Source organism: Kryptolebias marmoratus, linkage group LG16 (genome assembly GCF_001649575.2).
Source record: "Kryptolebias marmoratus isolate JLee-2015 linkage group LG16, ASM164957v2, whole genome shotgun sequence".
NCBI lineage: Eukaryota > Metazoa > Chordata > Actinopteri > Cyprinodontiformes > Rivulidae > Kryptolebias > Kryptolebias marmoratus.
Window position 1 is genome coordinate 16,426,338 of NC_051445.1, and position 19,165 is coordinate 16,445,502.

At 41.1% G+C, this 19,165-nt stretch overlaps 2 protein-coding genes across 2 annotated transcripts; both read right to left on the reverse strand.

Annotated features, from left to right (window-relative positions):
* Nucleotides 1-84: 84 nt before the first annotated feature.
* On the reverse strand, nt 85-6,319 carry LOC108249046 (CUB domain-containing protein 1-like). The gene is made up of 6 exons (XM_017438183.3): nt 6,033-6,319; nt 3,525-3,710; nt 2,410-2,793; nt 1,961-2,311; nt 1,761-1,848; nt 85-1,474 (listed from the first exon to the last, which is right to left on the reverse strand). Exons 1-6 carry the CDS (start codon nt 6,097-6,099, stop codon nt 1,078-1,080), a joined length of 1,473 nt encoding a protein of 490 aa, XP_017293672.1. The 5' UTR covers nt 6,100-6,319; the 3' UTR covers nt 85-1,077.
* Nucleotides 6,320-12,807: 6,488 nt separating this feature from the next.
* Nucleotides 12,808-14,142, reverse strand: LOC108249047 (transmembrane protein 158). Its single transcript, XM_025011127.2, has 2 exons — nt 14,070-14,142; nt 12,808-13,978 (listed from the first exon to the last, which is right to left on the reverse strand). Exon 2 carries the CDS (start codon nt 13,902-13,904, stop codon nt 13,092-13,094), a length of 813 nt encoding a protein of 270 aa, XP_024866895.1. The 5' UTR covers nt 13,905-13,978; nt 14,070-14,142; the 3' UTR covers nt 12,808-13,091.
* Between the last annotated feature and the right edge of the window lie 5,023 nt (nt 14,143-19,165).

Consider the following 19,165-nt stretch of genomic DNA (forward strand, 5'->3'; position numbering starts at 1 on the left):
TAGCTATTTTCTTTTAAAAAGTGTTCTTTTAAAGAGTGTTCATAATGCCTGAAGAATTTTGTAAAAAGGAAATCAAAACACCCCTTAAACTTGGACATTGATGTTTCTATTTTGTTCGTACTCTTATTCATTCAATTTACAGTAAAAAACAAAACAAACCAAAAAACAAAAAGTCTCTCAAAGATAGCTGAAACACTTTTACCAAGGTAGAAGTCATTTGTATGCAATTTAAAAAAAATCTATTTTGATAAAGAAGTACAGTGGTTTTCTCACTTCAGACTAAAACATTTCTGACTAGTAAGTGTAAGTGATCATCCATCCATCTTCTTTATCTGCTTCACAGGGAGCTGGTGCTCATCTCCACCCCATCACTTTGTGGGAGGCGGGGGACACCATGGACAGGTCTCAAGTCTATCACAGGGACATATAGAGGCAGACAAGACAAAAAACCATTCACACTCTCACTCACACCTAGGGACAATTTTAGAGTTTGTAACTGATTAGGATACATAGAATAAATAACATGATAGAATTAAAGGGAAAAAGTTATTTAAATAGCAATATAGCCTCAAATGTACATAGTATTTTGTCCAAAATCCTAAAAGCACGATTGTATTCAGACTTGAGTGTCTTGACCTTTGTAAAAATAAAACATGTTACAAAAAATGTATACATAGAGCACAGCTTGAGCAAAAGCAGAGATGAACACTAGAAAGAAAAATAACACACTGCTGGTGCAATTCGCTGCAACACCAGTCATCATGTTCACAAATTATTCACCATTACAATCACTGCCCTCTCTTTTTTTAACAATATCAGGCAACATATATAAACAGACAGCAGTAGCTCCTAAAACAATATCTATAATATGTACAAAATACAAAAGTAAGGGATCTTTAAAAAAACGCAGATTGCTAAAAGCATCCAGAACGGTCTAAAAGGAAGCAAACCAGAAGCACCCTCATGTGTGATCAACCCCCCCATAAAAAACAAACAAATCAATCAATCACACAGATGCCAGAGGATGAAAGGCACAAAGCTGAAGTGAAAATCAGAAACCTGAATCCAATCCTTATCTCAGTTCCCTTTCTCTGACTCCTGCCTCGGCCCTGGATTTGGACAACTTTCCTCAACCTCGTTGTCCTCCGGAGGCAGGATGTGACTCACGGGCGTGTCGGGGAGCGGTCGTCCTTGTTGAGACGAGAGCCGAGACGGCTGAGGAACCTCCGTGCTGCCATCTCCGCCATTATTTGAGACCCGTGGCATTTTGGAGTGTGTCTTTAGGGATAAGTAGTGGTAGGCATCAGACTCTTCATAGAGGCCGATCTCCTGTCCCCTTTTTAACAGGTGAGAGTAGATAAGTGAGTCCTCGATGGACGTGTACACATGAGCCTCGTCGTCGTCCCCCCCCGGTCGCAAGGTGTTGCCCGCATTGTATTCGGACACTTGATGGTTGAACTGCTCCTTCTTCTTCCTTTTGAAACAGAAAAAAACAACAATATTAGAGTTTAGATGCAATGTTTTTCAAATTCCCTCGATTAGTGGTTCCCATGACTCCTTGGACTCCTTGGTTTGTTTCTTGTAGGATCGTTGAACAATGTGACATCTGTCATGTTATTACTTAGTTATGTCACTATTTACCACAAAAAGGAAGCATATCTCCCTAAATTTGAGAGTTTTAGATCGGCATTGTGAGCAAAATTATAACTGCAAATAAATAATAGAGGTTTAAGTAAAAAAGACAAAGCAGAAGGACTCACCTAACCATTACGCAGACCACCACCATGATTATTATAAAAATAACGAGCAAAGCAGCCACCACACACAGTATGATGACCAGTCGGAGGTCTAAAAGAAAAGAAAACAAATTCTTAGCATTGTTTAATGCTTTCTATCCACTGAATGAAGTTAAAAACTGTAAAAATCTGATGAAAACAGTAAAATGTGCTCTTATTCATACTCTTCTGCAGGGTGATCTTGGTCAGTACGCTAAATTTCCCCTGTTCAGGGATGCAGTTGGACATGTTGAGGTAGAAGTTTTCGGAGACGGTGACTTTAGAGTCTGTCGGCTCGTCCTCCCTCCGGCTGTATAACTCCTCCGCTCTGCCTTGTCTCTGCACCTTGATGCTGGTGTGTTGAAACCTGCACTTGGGCTCGGTCACATTGAAAACCAGGTTTGCCTGCATTTTGGAGGGAACAGAAACAATCCACGAGACGGTGTATAATTTCTTCATGCCTTGTTGCCAACCGGGGGTGGCCAGGTGGACGGAGGTTTCTTCTTTTGACAGAGATACGTCGAATATGTATCTCTCTGAATATTAAAAGGACAGAGAAACAGAGAAGAACATTATGTTTGACAGTAATTTTCCTTTTGTTCAAATGTTATAATTTAGTTGAAGCTTTTGTTACCATTTTTTTTTTTTTCAAAAGATGCATTTAACACAGGTTTGTAATCCCTTCCTAGTGCCTTAGTCCCCGTTCTGGGCTTCAGAGTAACAGACACATTGGTGTGGATGAGGATTTTCTGTATGACTCCCTGAACGCAGAAGTCACCAATAGCTGAACCATCTTCTTCAGCTATTTCGATAGTGTCATTGTCCTTGCACTGCAGTCCAGGTATGGCCTGTGTCAGGCCTTTCACGTCTCTCAGGCTTGAAGTCAAAGCTATGCTGCAATCCTGATTGGTTCGGAGTGTCCAGCTGATGCTGCTCAGAGGGGCAGGAAGGCACGATGGCAGCGGAGGCACCGACAGCTCTAATTTGGTCTTTGGACAGTCTTTGAGATCTCTGTAGTCTGATGAGAATAAACAAGGATATTACAGAGATTACAAAAAAAATATATAAATCCTAAAAGCTTGGAAACAGGAAGGAGATCGAGCAGCTGACTGTAAGGTGCAGTAAACACCTAAAAGACTGCAGCAATAATAGTGGCCTTTAGGGGACCCTTTGTTATGCACCGATCCCTCACTTTCCTGAACAGCACCATTGCTGTTGTGGCGTCCTTTGGGTTCCTGGGCACCACCATCACACAATATCTGAAGTGGGTCCTTACTATACATATATTTACTTAGTTTTACTTTTGTCTCCTGATATTGTAATTGCATTGTGCTGTAGTTTAATCTAAGTAATCAAACTGCCATCCTGGTGAGGGGTGGGTGCATAACAAAGGGTCTCCTAATAATAAATAAAAGATGAGAAACATCTTAGCCGATCTCTAATGTAGCCTAAAATCTATACTCTTTAAATACATCAAATCCATCATTTCTTGTTAGCTTTCTTTTCTGCTTCTTATTGGTCATTTGTTGCCAACTCCACTTATGAAGAAAACCTGGATTTACTTATCACTCACACTGATAAGCAGGGTCATATCACCATTGTTAGGAGTATTTAAGCCAGATCACCTGACGACACTCTGAATATATTGAACTTGCTTTGTGTACCAGGACTCTGGATGTTTTGCAAACCAAATGCCCACATCTAAACCACTTGTTGAAATATAAACTCAACACTCAAATCTTCACTTACCTAGGATTTGTTTAGCTGTCACTTCAACATCTTCAGAAGAACAGTCTTTGAAATCTAGTTCACTCTGTGGTGGGACTGTCATGTTATTATATTCCGTTCGGTCTAATTTCATTTGGCACTTAGAGTTCGGCTTCACCTTTTTAATGTAGAGAGAAATGTTCTTGCTGAGGTCCACTTTACACATCTCTGAAAGGAAACAAAAAGAGGATTTTACTCAGCGTCTCTGTTTAGCTGCAGCTTTTCACACATGCTAACTCGAACAGTTGACCTTTCCTAGATCAGCGAGGGAAAGTATTTCCTGTAAATGTGTCACAGCTGTCATTCCCGACCATGAGATGAGGCAATCGGAGAGCTCGCCCACACATCGCTATTACTCATCCACGCTGTCAAAAATCAGGGAGCATCCTGCTGCACCTCTGACTGATGAAACTACAACCTGGTTGTAAGTGCTAGAAACTGAAAGAAGTTGCCCATCTATACGTTTCCCTGGCCTGCTGGAGCCTGTCAAAGAGACGACTCACCTTCCTGTTAGCTTATGGAGGAGCAAAAGCAAAGCAAAGTTTTCCCCATTTAATGCTGCTAAGAAAGAAGAATTATTATCACTGATCAGACTATGGTAGGATTTAGGCACCCATCACTCATTCTTTTCATTGAAAGTTTAAAAATAAAGACAGCAGCTAAAAAAATATCTGATATAATAAGAAATAAGAAGCAATTTCAGTCTTTTTGACCACATGGGTGCAGAATAAATACCTCCATACCATAGCTTCTCACTAATTGGATTTGTTTTAAGACCTTTTATGTATAAACAGAAGCCAGCAAAGAGTACATCTATATTCATACATTTTCTGCAACGGTCATTGTAAAAAGAAAGTACACCCCGTTTACATTTTAAAGTCATACAAACCAGGATAAAATTAAAAATGGTCTGATTTTTACCAGGTTCTAAAATTCAAATTGAACCTGAAGTGTACCAAAAACACACAGCAGATTCCTGCGTGTCATTATGGAGTCAACAAAAACAAAAAGCTGTGAGTAAAAAACAAACCAAATCGTCCACAAGTGGCCACTGGTAAAGTCCTCTGAGACGTCGCTTAGTAAAAACCACGCCCTGGTGTCCTTCATGGGCCAGGTGCACAAACTTTTTCTCGCAGAAACTCGATTTGCTGATTGTTTTGTAAATTCAGGAAGTTCTTCACATTTAGCTTTAAATGCGTCTGTACACCAATTCATTAACTTTGGGGATAAAATGTCTTTCAAGTGTGACCATGGCTTTATCAAATGTACCTTTTCCTGGAAGTGTGTAGAACAGACGCCATCCTTCTGGACCCAAGCAGCGTAATAAAACGATGCGTCATCTTTCATCTGGCCATTTGTCTCCCCGAGCATTTATGACAAGTGTCGTCAAATATTTCTCCCTACTTTGTGAATGGTTTAAGAGGCTCACCGGCGTGGTGCAGGAAAGGCGGTGCACTCGGTAATGAAGCACTCATCGGAGACAAAGGTTAAACTCAAACTGTACGACAGTAACTGTGCCATTTTGACAGACGCCACTGCAGAACACAGCGTTGTTCTGTATCGTCTTTATCTTACATCTATTTTCTACCAACACAACCTCTACTGCTCTAAATGTAGTCGCAGCAGCGCCCTCTAGTGACAAAAAGTGACAACAGCAATAAAACAGAACATAAATGCATTATATGTATGTATGCATCAGTTTATTTTAATAGTGTAAGACAAAGAAGAAACAATGGCAGAAAAGAAATAATAAAAGAAAAATACTACACAAAAATAAAATGAAATACAATCAATATGACTCCACCAATTCTTCTTTAGTCAACAGATCATAAAAAGTGGGAAGAAGTACATACTTATATATTCCCACCCCTTCTCCATCAGTAAATATTTATCCAGCATTTAAAAAAAAAAAATCACTGTATAAACCTAAGAACAACAGATTCAACTAAAGAAATGGTAACAAAATGTGTCCTTGAAAAAAAAAAAAAAAGACCCATGTTAATAAAGGTTATCTTATGTGTTCACAACACAGGTTTATTCCTTAAGATTAGGAACCTTTATTTTGTGATCAATGAGTGAAAATGCAGCTAAAACTATTTGAAAATGCCCGGAGAACTATCAACCAAGATCACGTTAAGATTACAGGAAAGTTTGGATCTTTGGAAGCAGAGCATAAAGAAATGAGGGACTTCTGCACAGCACTGTACACAGTGTACACCTGCAGCCAAACGTGGAAAAAAAAAACAAAAAACACACCCAACCTATCATCTAACATATGACACACACTGATCCCTCGGAGGGCAGGACTTGTTGAATCCGCTCACAACTTTATTCGGTCAAACACAATCATTAAAACGATTATTTTCCAACAAACAATGAACGACCGATTCACAGAAAACAAGACAAAACTTCAGACTAAATGATGAGACCTTCAGGGAACCACCGTCAAATCAGAAATCCACTGAGTCCATCCGACCTTTGAGTTCTTACCTGAACCCACACAGACCATCAGGAGGAAGATCCACGGAGCGACTCGTGCTGATTTGGAGCAGAACATGACGAGCTTCTTCTTCTGATGATCTGGTCCTGTCAGAAACTGAAAGAGTTCGGCTCAGGCTTCATGGCTGCTTATCCAGAAACGGGACCGACCGCATTTTCCGGCCTGTAGGCGCAGATCGGCTTGACGCAACTCGCCCGCTTCCTTGTGTTTGAGAAGAAAAAAGGTAAAACAAAAAGAGGCGGGGCCAAGGCAGCCATCTTGGCAGGTACACAGTTAGTGGCAAAGACTTATTCTATATAAGTCATTGCTTAGTGGGCTACCTAAACAGCACTGGCAAAGAATAACAACAAATTTGTGCCTAAAATACTTTTAATTAAAGCCAGCTGCCGAAAGGCAAGCAGAAGATAATGTTTTTGCCCGAGCCTTTCTGTTAGCAAAATATCTCTTGAACCACAGCACAAATTTTAATGAAACTTGCAGAAACTAATCATTGGATGATCATCTACAACCGATTACCTTTTGGAGTCAACTCAATTCAAGATGGCTGCCACAGCCAACTGACCATAAAAACACGAAAATGTCTATAACTCAGCAAACGTTTCAGATTTTGAGCTAAAGTTTGGTGTGGTTCAGCTGATCAGCTGAGACTGATCCCCAACACATAATCTGAGCTCTAACAGTTTGGGTAAAATCTTGGTTTAAAATGTTGCCATTACCTATTTGCAGTCAAAGCTGTCTGACTGTTAGCAAAATATCTTATGAACCTATGAATTAATTTAATTGAAACTTTCAGGAAATAATCAGTAGATGTACCTCTACAACTGATAAACCACTGAAGTCAACACAAATCAGAATGGCCACCACAGCCAACTGAATTTAGAAAGCACAAAAATGGATATAACTAACACATTTTACAGATATTGAGGTGAAATTTGATGTGGTAGTAGCTGAGAGTCTTTCACAGCACACAGTTTTCTCCAGCTGCTGTGGTCCTCCACTTCCAACTCTGGCAGCGGATGATATGCATTCCTCAAAGAAAGTTTTATCACTGACATTCTTGTTTTTGTATTTACCCATATCTTACATCTAAGGAGGGCTCCCAGAGGGTGTAGTCAGAAAACCTTTGGCTCCAGAGAACATTTTGGTGACTCCTGCTCGTGAGTCTTAGGTTTTAAGCGGCATTCATGAGCAGAAATCCCTGGGGGGTCAGGACCCACAAATTTGTAATATAAAGATTGTCCTTCACAACAAATCATTTGGGTAAACTATGCTTTTAAGCAATATAAATAACAGAAAACATCCACAACCTAAAAAGTTCCCTTACCCTTCACAATAAAAGCATTATTTTAACTTACAGCTTCCTGTTTGGCCCTTTTAGTTTGGTGCAATAATCTCTGTTTAAAAAAATGTTCCTAAACGTGACATTTTATACACATCTAACAGCATTTTAGACAACTTATTAATTAGCCTAATTACTGGATAGATTATCTGTGTGTTTAACTCCATCCATCCATCCATCCATCCATCCATCCATCCATCCATCCATCCATCCATCCATCCAATTTATTTACCAGCTTCTCCTTTCTGTGTCACAGGGAGCTGCTGTCTATCTCCAGCACTCACTGTGCGAGAGGCAGGAAGAGATCCTGCGACCTTCTTACTGGAAGGCGCCACTGTTCCACTGTGTCACCAAGGTTGACTTCAATAAATGTATATTTAATAAACCTCCGAATATCTTGGACACTTTATATTGGATAGATAATACAATATAAAAGAGCATTCTCACTAAAAATACAACAACTAAATAGTGGGCTACAGTAAGCTGGTTGAAGTTGCTGCATCTTATTTTATGTGCAGGCGTAGCCGACTGCTGACTTTTTGAAAGTAACCAATATCTGTTGATTAATCAGTCGACAGATTAAAACTGGTCTGCCGATTAATCGTTTTTTCTCTAATAACAAGTGCCATTTCTTAGACACTTTCTCGGTTTTAAACTCTACAAGTTGTGCTGATTTTTTATTGTAATGTTGAGAAACATGCTGCCTTCTTATCTTGCTGGAATAAAAATGTAAACATGATGGCTATATTCAGCAGCAAAGGAAAAAAAAAGTTTGCAAACAGGCAGAGAACCAGTAATTTAAAATCGAGAGAAAACTTACCAAGGATGCAAAAAGGAGCCCAGGAGTCTCAAAGTTTACCTGCTAGCAGGCAGACTTTATTAAAAAAAAGGTCCAGTGAATGCAACAAGTTATATATTGTTTTGTCCTAATTTTAAAATGAAAGACAAGAAAGCAAACTGTGACTACTACTAATGCAAGTCTGCTAACCGAGTAATATTCTGCAGCAAAAGATCCCAAAAAAGTCCTCTCTGCATATGCTCTCGTGATTTATACCACCCACTGTCAGAAAGAGAAACTAAAAGAAGAAAATCAAAAAAGAAACAAAGAAACACACAAAGCTATACAGTTCGTTCGCTTCAACCTTTCTGAGTCCTCACCCTCCAGGCGTGTCCTCATCTCCAATTCTGATCCCTCATTGGCTGGTCCTGCTGCATGGGAGGATTACAGAAGGAGTCTCCAATCCTGGTCCTCGAGGGCCACCATCCTGCATGTTTTACTTGTTTCTCTGCTCCAACACACCTGATTTGAATCAATGGGTGATTAACAGGCTTCTGCAGAACATGAAGAGGTGATTTAACCACTGAATCAGGTGTGTTGGAGCAGAGAAACAAGTAAAACATGCAGGATGGTGGCCCTCCAGGACCAGGATTGGAGACCCCTGATTTACAGTCTTCTTCCTCAGAGGAAAGGCCTCGATGGAAACTGCATAAAGGGGGTTTCTGATCAGAGGTCCAGCCTGCACCTGTTGGTCCATGCAGGCTTTAAACAATCTCCACAGCCAAGCTGTGTTAGGAGAATTAAACCCAGAGTTTATATTTATGCAGCCTCCGCAGGTTGGCTTGGGGGCAAACCTTGGCTGATGACACCATTAGGTGCCTCTGTTGACATCTCCAGAGGAGGTCTGTGCCCCAAAACAGTGATATCCTATCATTTCTAAAAGACAACTTACCAAGGGCACATTTCCACCTTTGCCTCTCTCAATAAAATCTATTATTTTAAAAGGATTCATACATTATTTCACAACAAGCAGCAAATAGGCTGCATCCACAAAACTGATTACCTTCTCTAATTCACCTTCTAGTATTGAAAGCTTTACAGATATGAAAATATTCTAACAGAAAGCATGTTTCGTTACAAGATCATTATTTGTTTGCTTTTACTGTGACATTTTTTTAGGTGAGTTGGCTCCAAAGTCACAACTTGAAACTGCAGAGACAGAAACAAGGTTGAACTGACGAGCTGATGTTCATTAGTGTGAAACAGGATAACAGACGGCAGAGTTTCATTTGAGTACAGATAGTTTTAAAAAGCCATGGTCAACATATATTATATATGAAATATATTGAACATATATTTTTCAAGTTTAATAAAATTAAAACATGGAGACAGTGAAAGCAATTTTTGAGGGGGCTGTTAGCTTTTTTTTTTAGCATTTCAGCTTGTCGACATTCCATTTCATTCATTCAGCTCTGAAGAAAAATATGAATTCAGGCGGTTAAAGCTTGTCCCAACATACCTCACTGCCTGCAGCAGTCAATAAGTTTCCCCCGGCCGGCCGTTAAATGTCTAACTAACTGTGCTGTGACACCAGCTGTTTCCTATCTCCTGTACCTTACCCTTTAACACAGTGTCTTCTGCCCCATGCTGTCACGGCAGCGTCCTCCAGCAACAAGACGTAGTAGCTCCACATAAAAGTGGAGTACAGAAGCCCCAATTCAATCAGTTTGTCTACCAGTTTGCTGGGGAGGATGGTGTTAAATGCAGAACCATAATCTGCAAAAAGCAGCTGAACGTAGCTCCCCTGCTGCTGCAGATGGGACAGTGTAACACAGAGGGCTGTAGCTACGCGTCCTCTGTCCAAACGCCATGAGTGCATGTGGACTAAACTTTACAGTTTGATTGTCACAGTTCTGCAGCTAAAGACAGTTTTAGGGATTTTTTAAAATCAGTTTTGATCGCTAAATCTTAACAGCCTCATTGCAAAAAACAACAAACAAAAATAGAGCTAGTAAAATGACTTTTGACCACATGCGAAAAACAGAAATTAGCTGTTCGACTGCTGATGAAGACCCAACTTTTCCCATTTGCCAGTATTCTAACACAAAAAGGAACCATTTTATTTATTTTTGATGTAGAAAACTTTTTATTTCAAATGTTTCTTTCACTGATAGAAAAGAATCTTTGAATTATTTGAAATGACTTGGTCCAGCGTGGTCAGAGGTGTTTACTCACTATAACAAACTGATCCAGACAGAAGAAAAGAATAATAACAGTAGTTTGTAGAATCTCTCCAGACAAAAACTTGGTTTGGGACAAAATGACTTTTGCAGGTACCTGCAGGTCCACCGCGACTTTAATTCAAACCTGCAAAGTTCTCAACAGTGTGTCTAGAATGTTACGTTTTTAGGGAGATTTGAGATTTTGGATATTATGGAGAGACGTCTGGAGTTCTCAGTGATCCTCGACCCGCTCTACAGATTAGAGAACACTGCGGGAAAAATACTGTGAGACACTTCAAGAACCCAAACCAGGGCGGGGGATACAAGGGCACGATCAAAAACTGCTAGGGATTATGTAGAAAATCACATGGACTTCCCTAAAATCATTAAATATTGTTGACACTATATTTGGGTCAAGGTGGGGATTTTGACGGAGAGGAGAGACATAATGCTGCTTCAGACACTTCTGGCAGCGACTAAGAAATCTATAAACAGGAAACATCTAACGCTTATACCCCCGACTGGTATTATATAACTCCGGAAATATTTTAAATGAGAAAAAAATACTCTTCCTTAAGGATTTCTAACAGATAAATTTGACCAAATGAGGAAGAAGTGGGTTGAATTTACATCTAAGTGTGACTCCATGTGTGTCTGCTGCCTTATCCTTATTAGAGACGACTGATGAACACATGAAGCACCCTGGGTTTTATTCTACATTGCTCAATATGTTATAAACGGTATGTTGTAAAAAGGATACAGAATGAGAAAAGGCAGCCTATAATAGAGGAAGGATGGAGAGGATGGCAACTGTGTTTATTAGAGTAAGAGTCGTATCTAAAGAGTCTGTTATTAAACTGAAGGATGGACTGGAAAAGAAAACACTCACGTATTGATTTTGATTACTCTGTCGCTTTACCTGTTGTTTGTCATTGATTTGACCCATGTGAACAGCAGTCTGTTTTGTTTTTCTTGTTTGAAACCAAAATTGTTTGCAAAAACTCAAAATATTTGACTGTTTGTGCTCATAAAGCATTTCAGGAAAACCCCTGTAAAAATGTGACTTAAGCCATAAAGAACAGCTAAGAAAAAAAAATATGATAAAGCCTATAATTGATTTTATTTTCATTTAAATTGTTATAACATTAATACAAATAAACACATATAATGAACTAGACTTTATAAATATAACAATATAAGTATTAAACTATATGTATATAAGTCATAAATATTTGTTAGATTGATTGAGGGAAAAAAAAACTATTAAATATACTTTGTACTGTTTCGAGTCCTAAGTTACAGAGACAGCACACTTTAAAGTTGATTTTTCTGTGCAAAATCCCTACACGTAAGGCAAAAGGAAAAAAGAAACTGTCTAGAAAGATTAAAAACTTTACAAACACTGTTTAAAGAGAAAAGGTTGTACAGTTCACAGAATCTATATAGGAAGGCCTACAAGGGTTTACAAAACACATTGGTCCCAGTATAGATTATATTGGCTATAGAATAATAATCCAGTACCGCTTCATAATCAGGGCCCCAATAAAAAGGTTTTATTCACACTTTATATTTACGTCATTCATGGGTTCGGACACACTTTTAAAGCATTATTAGTCACTTATAAAACACTGAAGCAGGCTCACTTTTTGGCAAGATCAAGTTGTTGCTTTTCTTTCGGCTGCTCCCTCCTTCAGGGGTACGCCACAGTGAGCAAACCCGCATGATTAGATTTGGCAATATTTTATGCCGGATGCCCTTCCTGACGCAACCTGGGCTCGAACCTGCAGCGTCGGGATTACAAGACCGCCGCGGGAGTGACCACCGAGCCACTGCGGCCCCCTTTGGTAAGATCAAGTTCTCTATTTTTAATAATTTTTTTCAATTAGGTTTTAAATATCAAACATTTGCCAGTATGTTACCAGTAAGTTAGCACTGTGAGCATTTAGATGCAGGGTTTGTTTGGACAATTTAGTTAAAAAAAAAAAAAAAAAAGCTGATCAACTAGCAACAAAATTACATTTAGGAATAAAAATACAGCACTTTATCTTGTCTGCTTTAAATGTACTCATTCCAGTGTCAAAAAAGAAAATATGCAAAGTAAAAACAAAATTACAATTATTTTCTTATATTATTGCTAATGTGTGCTTAAATAAAAACAAAAAAACAAATGTAATGTGTGAACGGCTGCCAATCAGCATGTTTGTTTACTGATAGAAACAATCAAAGTGACTGAATATAAGTCTGCATTGTCAACAAAGAGCTGTTTGGGATCAAGAAGTCTGAAAAGTTTTATGTATTTATAGACATTTACCCTCAGATTTGTTGAGTAAACTGCAGATGAAAGTGCTTTGTTTACACTGAGTGCATGCCCGCATTTATATATTCGATATTTCAGGAAAACTATTCAAACGGCACCATTTGATATATTTCAGGATATTTTATTAATGTATGAAGAGTGTTTTATATGATTGTTAATGCTTCATAAAGCATTTAATAACTCATGAGTAACCTGTTCATAAAGCATTAATACATCCTTTATAAAGGGGCCCCTTTTTTACTAATAATCCTTCATACTTTACCTCGGTTGTCCCTCTGAGGAGAAGCTTTAAAGGTTAAAGAACAACCAACATTCATCCACCTTCATGAAACAGCTGATGGCTACAGTTAGAGTATAGGCAGCACGGGCTCGAGTTAGATCAGGTAAATGCAGTTATCTGGGTCTCCTCTGCTCCATCCCGTTCGGCAGGAACCCTGCAATGATCGGAACCGGCCATATGAGCGCAGCAACACTCCACACGATGATGACCAGAGTCATGAAACAAGCCACGAGGGTCGACTCGATGGGCTTCCTGTTCAGACCCCAACTCTTGTCCCCCTTCAGCTCGTCCAGGCTGAAGTCCACGCAGCAGAAGGTGACCTGATCCCCGCTGTGCTGCTGCTGCTGCTGCTGCCCCCCTCCCCTGGAGCGGCCCTGACCGAACCTCCGGTACCGGGACATCCCGCAGCCCACGCACAGCCTCATCTCCTGCTGACCCCCGGTGACCCCCAGGTGCTCGATGACCACGGGGGAGAAGGCGCGATTGAAGGAGGCGGAGAAGAAGGCCCTGCCGTGGTTGTTGGTGGTGTAGAGGAGCACGTCACACTGGAAGCCGAAGCCGCTGTCCCACCGGGCCACCAGGGAGGTGGGCTGCAGTCTGTGGACGCTCACGTTGCACTGCTGCTGCTGCTGCTGCTGCTGCTGCTGCTGCTGCTGCTGCTGCTGCTGGGACGGAGCGGGGCTGAGGGTCTGCAGCAGCGGCGGGGGGCCGGCGGAGTCCGCGGGCGACGCGTCGCCGCTCTCCTCCACGGACCTCTTGGAGAAGCGCACGTCCACCTCCAGGTTGGCCAGGAACCGGGTGGAGGAGTTGATGGGCGGCAGGAGGAGGTCTTCGTCGCTCCAGCCCCGGCATGACGGCGGGGGGAGAAGGGCAGCCGCCGCGGTCAGAGCCAGCAGCAGAGTCCGGGACCTGGTCGGCATCAGCATGGCACAGCAGGGCGCGCCTCCGCCGCTCGCATGGTGCTCTGAAGACCCACAGGCGGCACGCAGGATGAGGTGTACTTGAAATTAAAAAACACGGTTTTTTTATATATCTATAAACGCAGCTCCCTGTGTAAAGGAAAAAAAAATCAGTTAGAATAATATGCGCACATCTCCTCCTCCTGCCGCCTGGTCTCCTGTCGCAGCTCTTGTGCGCCCGCAGCTCAGAGCGCAACTCCGTCTCTTCAGGTGGGACTGAGCGCTGAGACACAGAAGGGAGTGGAGATGAGGAGGGGGGGAGCCAGGGACGCAAGTCACGCCCTTCAACCCAATAATCCTGACAGGAAACTAAATGCTGCGATCCGTCTGCGAACGCGTTTCCCAACTTCTCAATGAAAAGAGAAAAGACGTGACGCTGCTTTCTGCCTCCACATCAGCCAGAGTTGATCAACTTTAATGTGTGTTTTCAGCTGAGCCATTATAGGTGGGCAAATAAAAGCATGATGACCAAAGACACACCTTTTGTGAAGTGGAGCTCCGTGCAAAGATCAACAATTTAATATCTTACCTGTCGTAGATGGCTTTTTAAACAGCATCACTTTGTAGAAAAAAAAGGGTAATGTTGACTGAATTGTTGAACTAACTACTGGTTGGAGTGGGGCCATGATCAAATGGGATTGCTGCTGTTTTAAAACAACTTTAATCTAAGAAAAGATTCATAGCCGTTCATGCAAACGCTGCTAGTTTTGCATTGCTCCAATATTCTGGCAGAAATGTTATGAGGTTATAATAGGTTGCTATCACTGATATTAGCACTGTTCATTGTTTAATTATGTGTAAATAACCGCATAATCATTTGTTATGTAGAATTTGCACAAACAACTTAGAATTGCTTTTGGAATGAAGTTGCTTTAAGGTTCAGCTCAAATCACAATGGCTGCCACAACAACTAGAAATCACAAAAATGGCTGTAAAGTCAGACAATTTTACACATATTGAGCCAAAATTTGGTGTGGTAGTAGCTGAGCGTCATTAACCAACACAGTCTGAGGGCCACCAATTGTGCAAGATCTTTGCTTTAAACCTCGGCGTTAAGTGTTGGCTTCAGTGCGCGTAAAAAGCTGACAGGCATGATAGGAGTCCAGGTGACGGTCACAACAAGGTCACGCTGGTGACCACAGCTGCTGTTTCATTTGTGTAATTGCTCTAAACTGTAAGAAGTTAATCCTTGTGGCATGCAGGGAAGATTAACCTCTGACCTTTTATTTATTCAGATCTGGTGGCTGCAGACAATGGCTGCAGGGCAGACGTCCAGGGTTCGAAGGCTGCACTCAGACCCGCTCCTTTTTTTACATTAAATTCAGGCTATTTCGCTTTAAATTCATGTCGTCAGCCTACACTCTCTTAGTAAGTGTAGTAAAGTATATAAAAGGTCTATAAATGTGTATTTTCTTTTAGACAGGCTGAAAGATGTTCGTAAGAACTTCCTACCATTCAAGCGTCCGGATCGAGGGTGTCACAGCTACGCAGCTCTCTTTCAATTAATGCAAGGTCACATTTAAAACTGAACGTTGCCATAAAACAGAAAGCCAGTCACCATTTTCTTTTCTTTTTTAAAAACTCAGCCATAAAAACATCCGGTCTGTGGCCTTTTTCAAGACTAGTTACTATAGTTACCCATAGTATAGTGACATGATGTAGATGAACAGAGAGAAATAAAACAGTGCTATGTTGGTATTTTAGCTCTGCTTTGTCCAAGTAAAAGACTTGAACTTAACAATCAATGAGTGTGTTATGAACTCAACTTGTAAAATGCGATAACTTACTTATCTTTCTTTTTCTGAAATAATTGTCCTTTTTTTATGTGCAAGCAGCTGCTCTCTCCTCGAATTGTAGAGACTCTGGTCGAGTTGCAGACGGTTATTTTTTGAAATCTAGATTTCAAATGTTTCTCTTTTTTTTCTCTGAAAGGCGAAGCCATCAGATCACCTCTTGTGTGTTCACCTGTTTTCCGTTCTGTGAGTTTTGTGTGTTTTGGTGCTCATCTCTCTCTCTCAATCATATTGTGCGCTGAGGGTAGGTCAGACACGTCAACAAACATGTGGCTCTGTCTGCTGCTCTGCAGCACCTGGGGAGGAGGAGGAGGAGGAGGAAGAGGGGGGTTGGTCTCAGTCAATAACACCTGGCTGCTCCAGCTGATATGCCTCCCCTTCACCATAACATCCCCAACAACCCTTCAGATATTCAGACTCGTGGGGCAGTTTTTGGCAAGGAGAGCACTGAACTGAGCTCGTTTCAAATCAGTGAGCTCAGTCTGCACCAGAAGTTTACAGATATTTGCCACGATGAAAGGCGGGCGATCATGTAGTTGCTTGTGTGCGTCTGCCCGTAACCAAATTATGTCATAAACCAGAGGACGAATCTTAATGAAGCTCTCAGAAAGTAATCACTGGATATATGTCTACAGCTGATTACCTTTTAGGATCAACTTGATTCAAGTGAAAAGTGGCCATAACTCTGTAATTTTTACAGATATTAAGCTAAAATCTGGTGTGGTAGTAGCTGAGTGATAATAATCAGTGTTTAGGAGGCAGCAGAAACAACCATGCCCTCTTTACAAGTTTTTTGTTTTGCATTTTTAAAGAGTGTTATAGCTTTTGCTCAGGAATTATTTAAGCTTTTAAATAATATATATAATTCTACAAACCATATTTTATACGTCAGGGACAATAATAAGAAACTGACAGAATTGGCTCATTGACCAGAAGCTAAATCGTGATGATTTATGCTGTTTCATCTCAGCGCGCTGGGACAAAATGAAAGCTACTTGAACAAATCCTTTCCCCCCCATGTGCTGTTTAAATGGTGTAATTTGCTCCGGAGCCCAGCCTCTTTGTATTTGATGTGATCGCCAGCTGAAGGTAAAGATGCTTCATCTTGGATTTGCACCTGAAAGCTCTCTGTCCACTCATCTCTGTTTAATAATGGCAGCACACTCAGCTCTATCTCTTTTTAAATTTTTATTTATTTCTGCTTTGAAACAATCACCCAGTTGTTTGGCTCTCGTCTCTCGTACACTCAGATGTCTCTCCGGTGCTCAGAAACACTCCCACGCGTCCTCCTGAATCTGCCCCCCCCACCCTCCACTCCCACTCCCACCCTCCTGTATCAGATCTGCTCCAGACAATGTTCTGGTGAACAGAGCAAGAAAATGTAAATTACTGTCTTGCTCATTAATTATGCCATAAAAATGTAAATTGCTTTGGTGACCAAAAAAAAAAAATGCAAATGGAGTAAGATAAAAGTCTCCTCTGCTGAAGGAAAATGTATGAAAGATTCATTTTCTTCATTCGGGAGCCACAGCAGCTCCTCTCTGGCCTTCATCGGCCCCCTCAGACGCTGTTAGTTTGACCCACCGGCTTAAACACACAGCTGACTTAATTAGTGGTCAAGGATTGGGTTCATGCATCCCTGAAGCAGCAGCATTAAATCTCTTGTTTTACATCTGAGGCTGACGAATCTCCAGAGGTCCCGTCAGACCGCTGAACGCTGCCAGAAATCATCACCAAGGCAACAAAACAGCGGGTTCCCTTTGAGCAGCGTGTCTGCTGAGGAGGAAATTTGGTTTAAGTTGGTGCTAATGATAATGAAACTAATAACAACAATGTAATTATTGCGATCAGAACGGCACGGTTATCACACGCTGTGAGCGTCCCGCCGAGGCCAACAGCTCTGAGGTTTTCTCATTTTAAATAAGAGTTATCAGACAGAATGTGGCCTGCTGAGACTGGAGAAAAACACAAAACGCAGGCAAAGCTCAAGCAAAGAGTTATGATTAGACAGAAATCTGGGGAAAATCTCAGTAAACCAAACATGTTGGAAATCCAATGACATTATAGTAACAGTGCAAAAGTGTTTAATCTTCATGCGAATTGACTTTCTAATCATTTTTACCCACACAGTTCAGTGTATTTAAGGGTTCATCTCACGTTATAAAGTCTTGGATGCAATAATTATGTCATGTGGTATAATTCAGACTGAGAAATCAGAAAACCATGTTTAAAAGGAACGGGTTAAATGACTTTTTAAAGATGTCATGTAACAGAAGCGCATGAAGATAACTCAGATTCAGGCCCAAACACAAGCCAGGAGAAACCACAGCTTCACACAATATGTCCTGTTTTTAACCTTCCATAACGCTGTTTCGGTCTGGATTTTTGTGGTTGTTTTGTGCTTCGTGTTCATTAATTAGTTCATGTTGTGTCACTATTTTTTATTTACTTTCTTTTTCATATTCTTGGTTTAGTCGTGTGGTTTCTTGGGTTTCCATTTGACACTGTCTTGTTCGGTTTGAGATCGCTTGTGTTTCGTTTCTTGGCGTCTTCGTGTGTCATCAGCCAGTTTTCCTCAGTCAGTTCTGCTCCTCAGCCCTGCTCGTTCACTCACACCTGCCCCCCTGTTACTCGTTAGTCTCACCTGCAGTCACTTTCTCACCAGTCCCTGCCTATATATTCCCTCAGTCCTCATTCACTTTTCAGTGAGTCGTTTTGGTGTCATGCACCGTCTGGTTCCCCCTCTGTGGTCCTTGCGTTGTGCTGCCATGTCAGGCTTCTGGTCCATTTAATTAAATCTTTATTTTCTACAACAATTCCTCGGGTGAGCCTGCATCCTGGGGTCCAACCTCAACAGTTTCTGTCATTTGTAAAAAATGTCCCCCTTTTTTATGTACGGGGCGGCAGTGGCTCAGGAGGTAAAGGTTCATCCTGTAACTGGTGGGTTGCTGGTTTGAAGCCCCGCTCCATCCGTCTCAGCCGTTGTGTCCTTGGGTAAGACACTTCACCCGCCTTGCCTACTAGTGGAGGTCAGAGGGTTCGGTGGCGCCGGTGTAATGGCCACCTCACTTCTGTCAGTCTGGCTACGATGTAGCTCACCACCATCAGTGTGTGGATGTGTGGATGAATGGGTGGATGACTGATTGTAGTGTGAAGCGCTTTGGGGTCCTTGGACTAGATAAAGAGCTATACAAATGCAAGCCATTTACCATATAAGCTAACAAGCAATTCAGAAAATCAAGTATGAGATGAAATATATGTTGTTAAGATTAGGGGAAAAACACGGTTTGGTGACAGAAAACAGCACTTATGAACACATGTCCTTTACATTTTGTTGCTTGCATGTGTCTCTGAGGTTAAAGAAAGAGACATATACTGTTCATTTAATGTAAAAAAGGCCTATTTAATGTTCAAAAGACTGATCTGCACAAACCA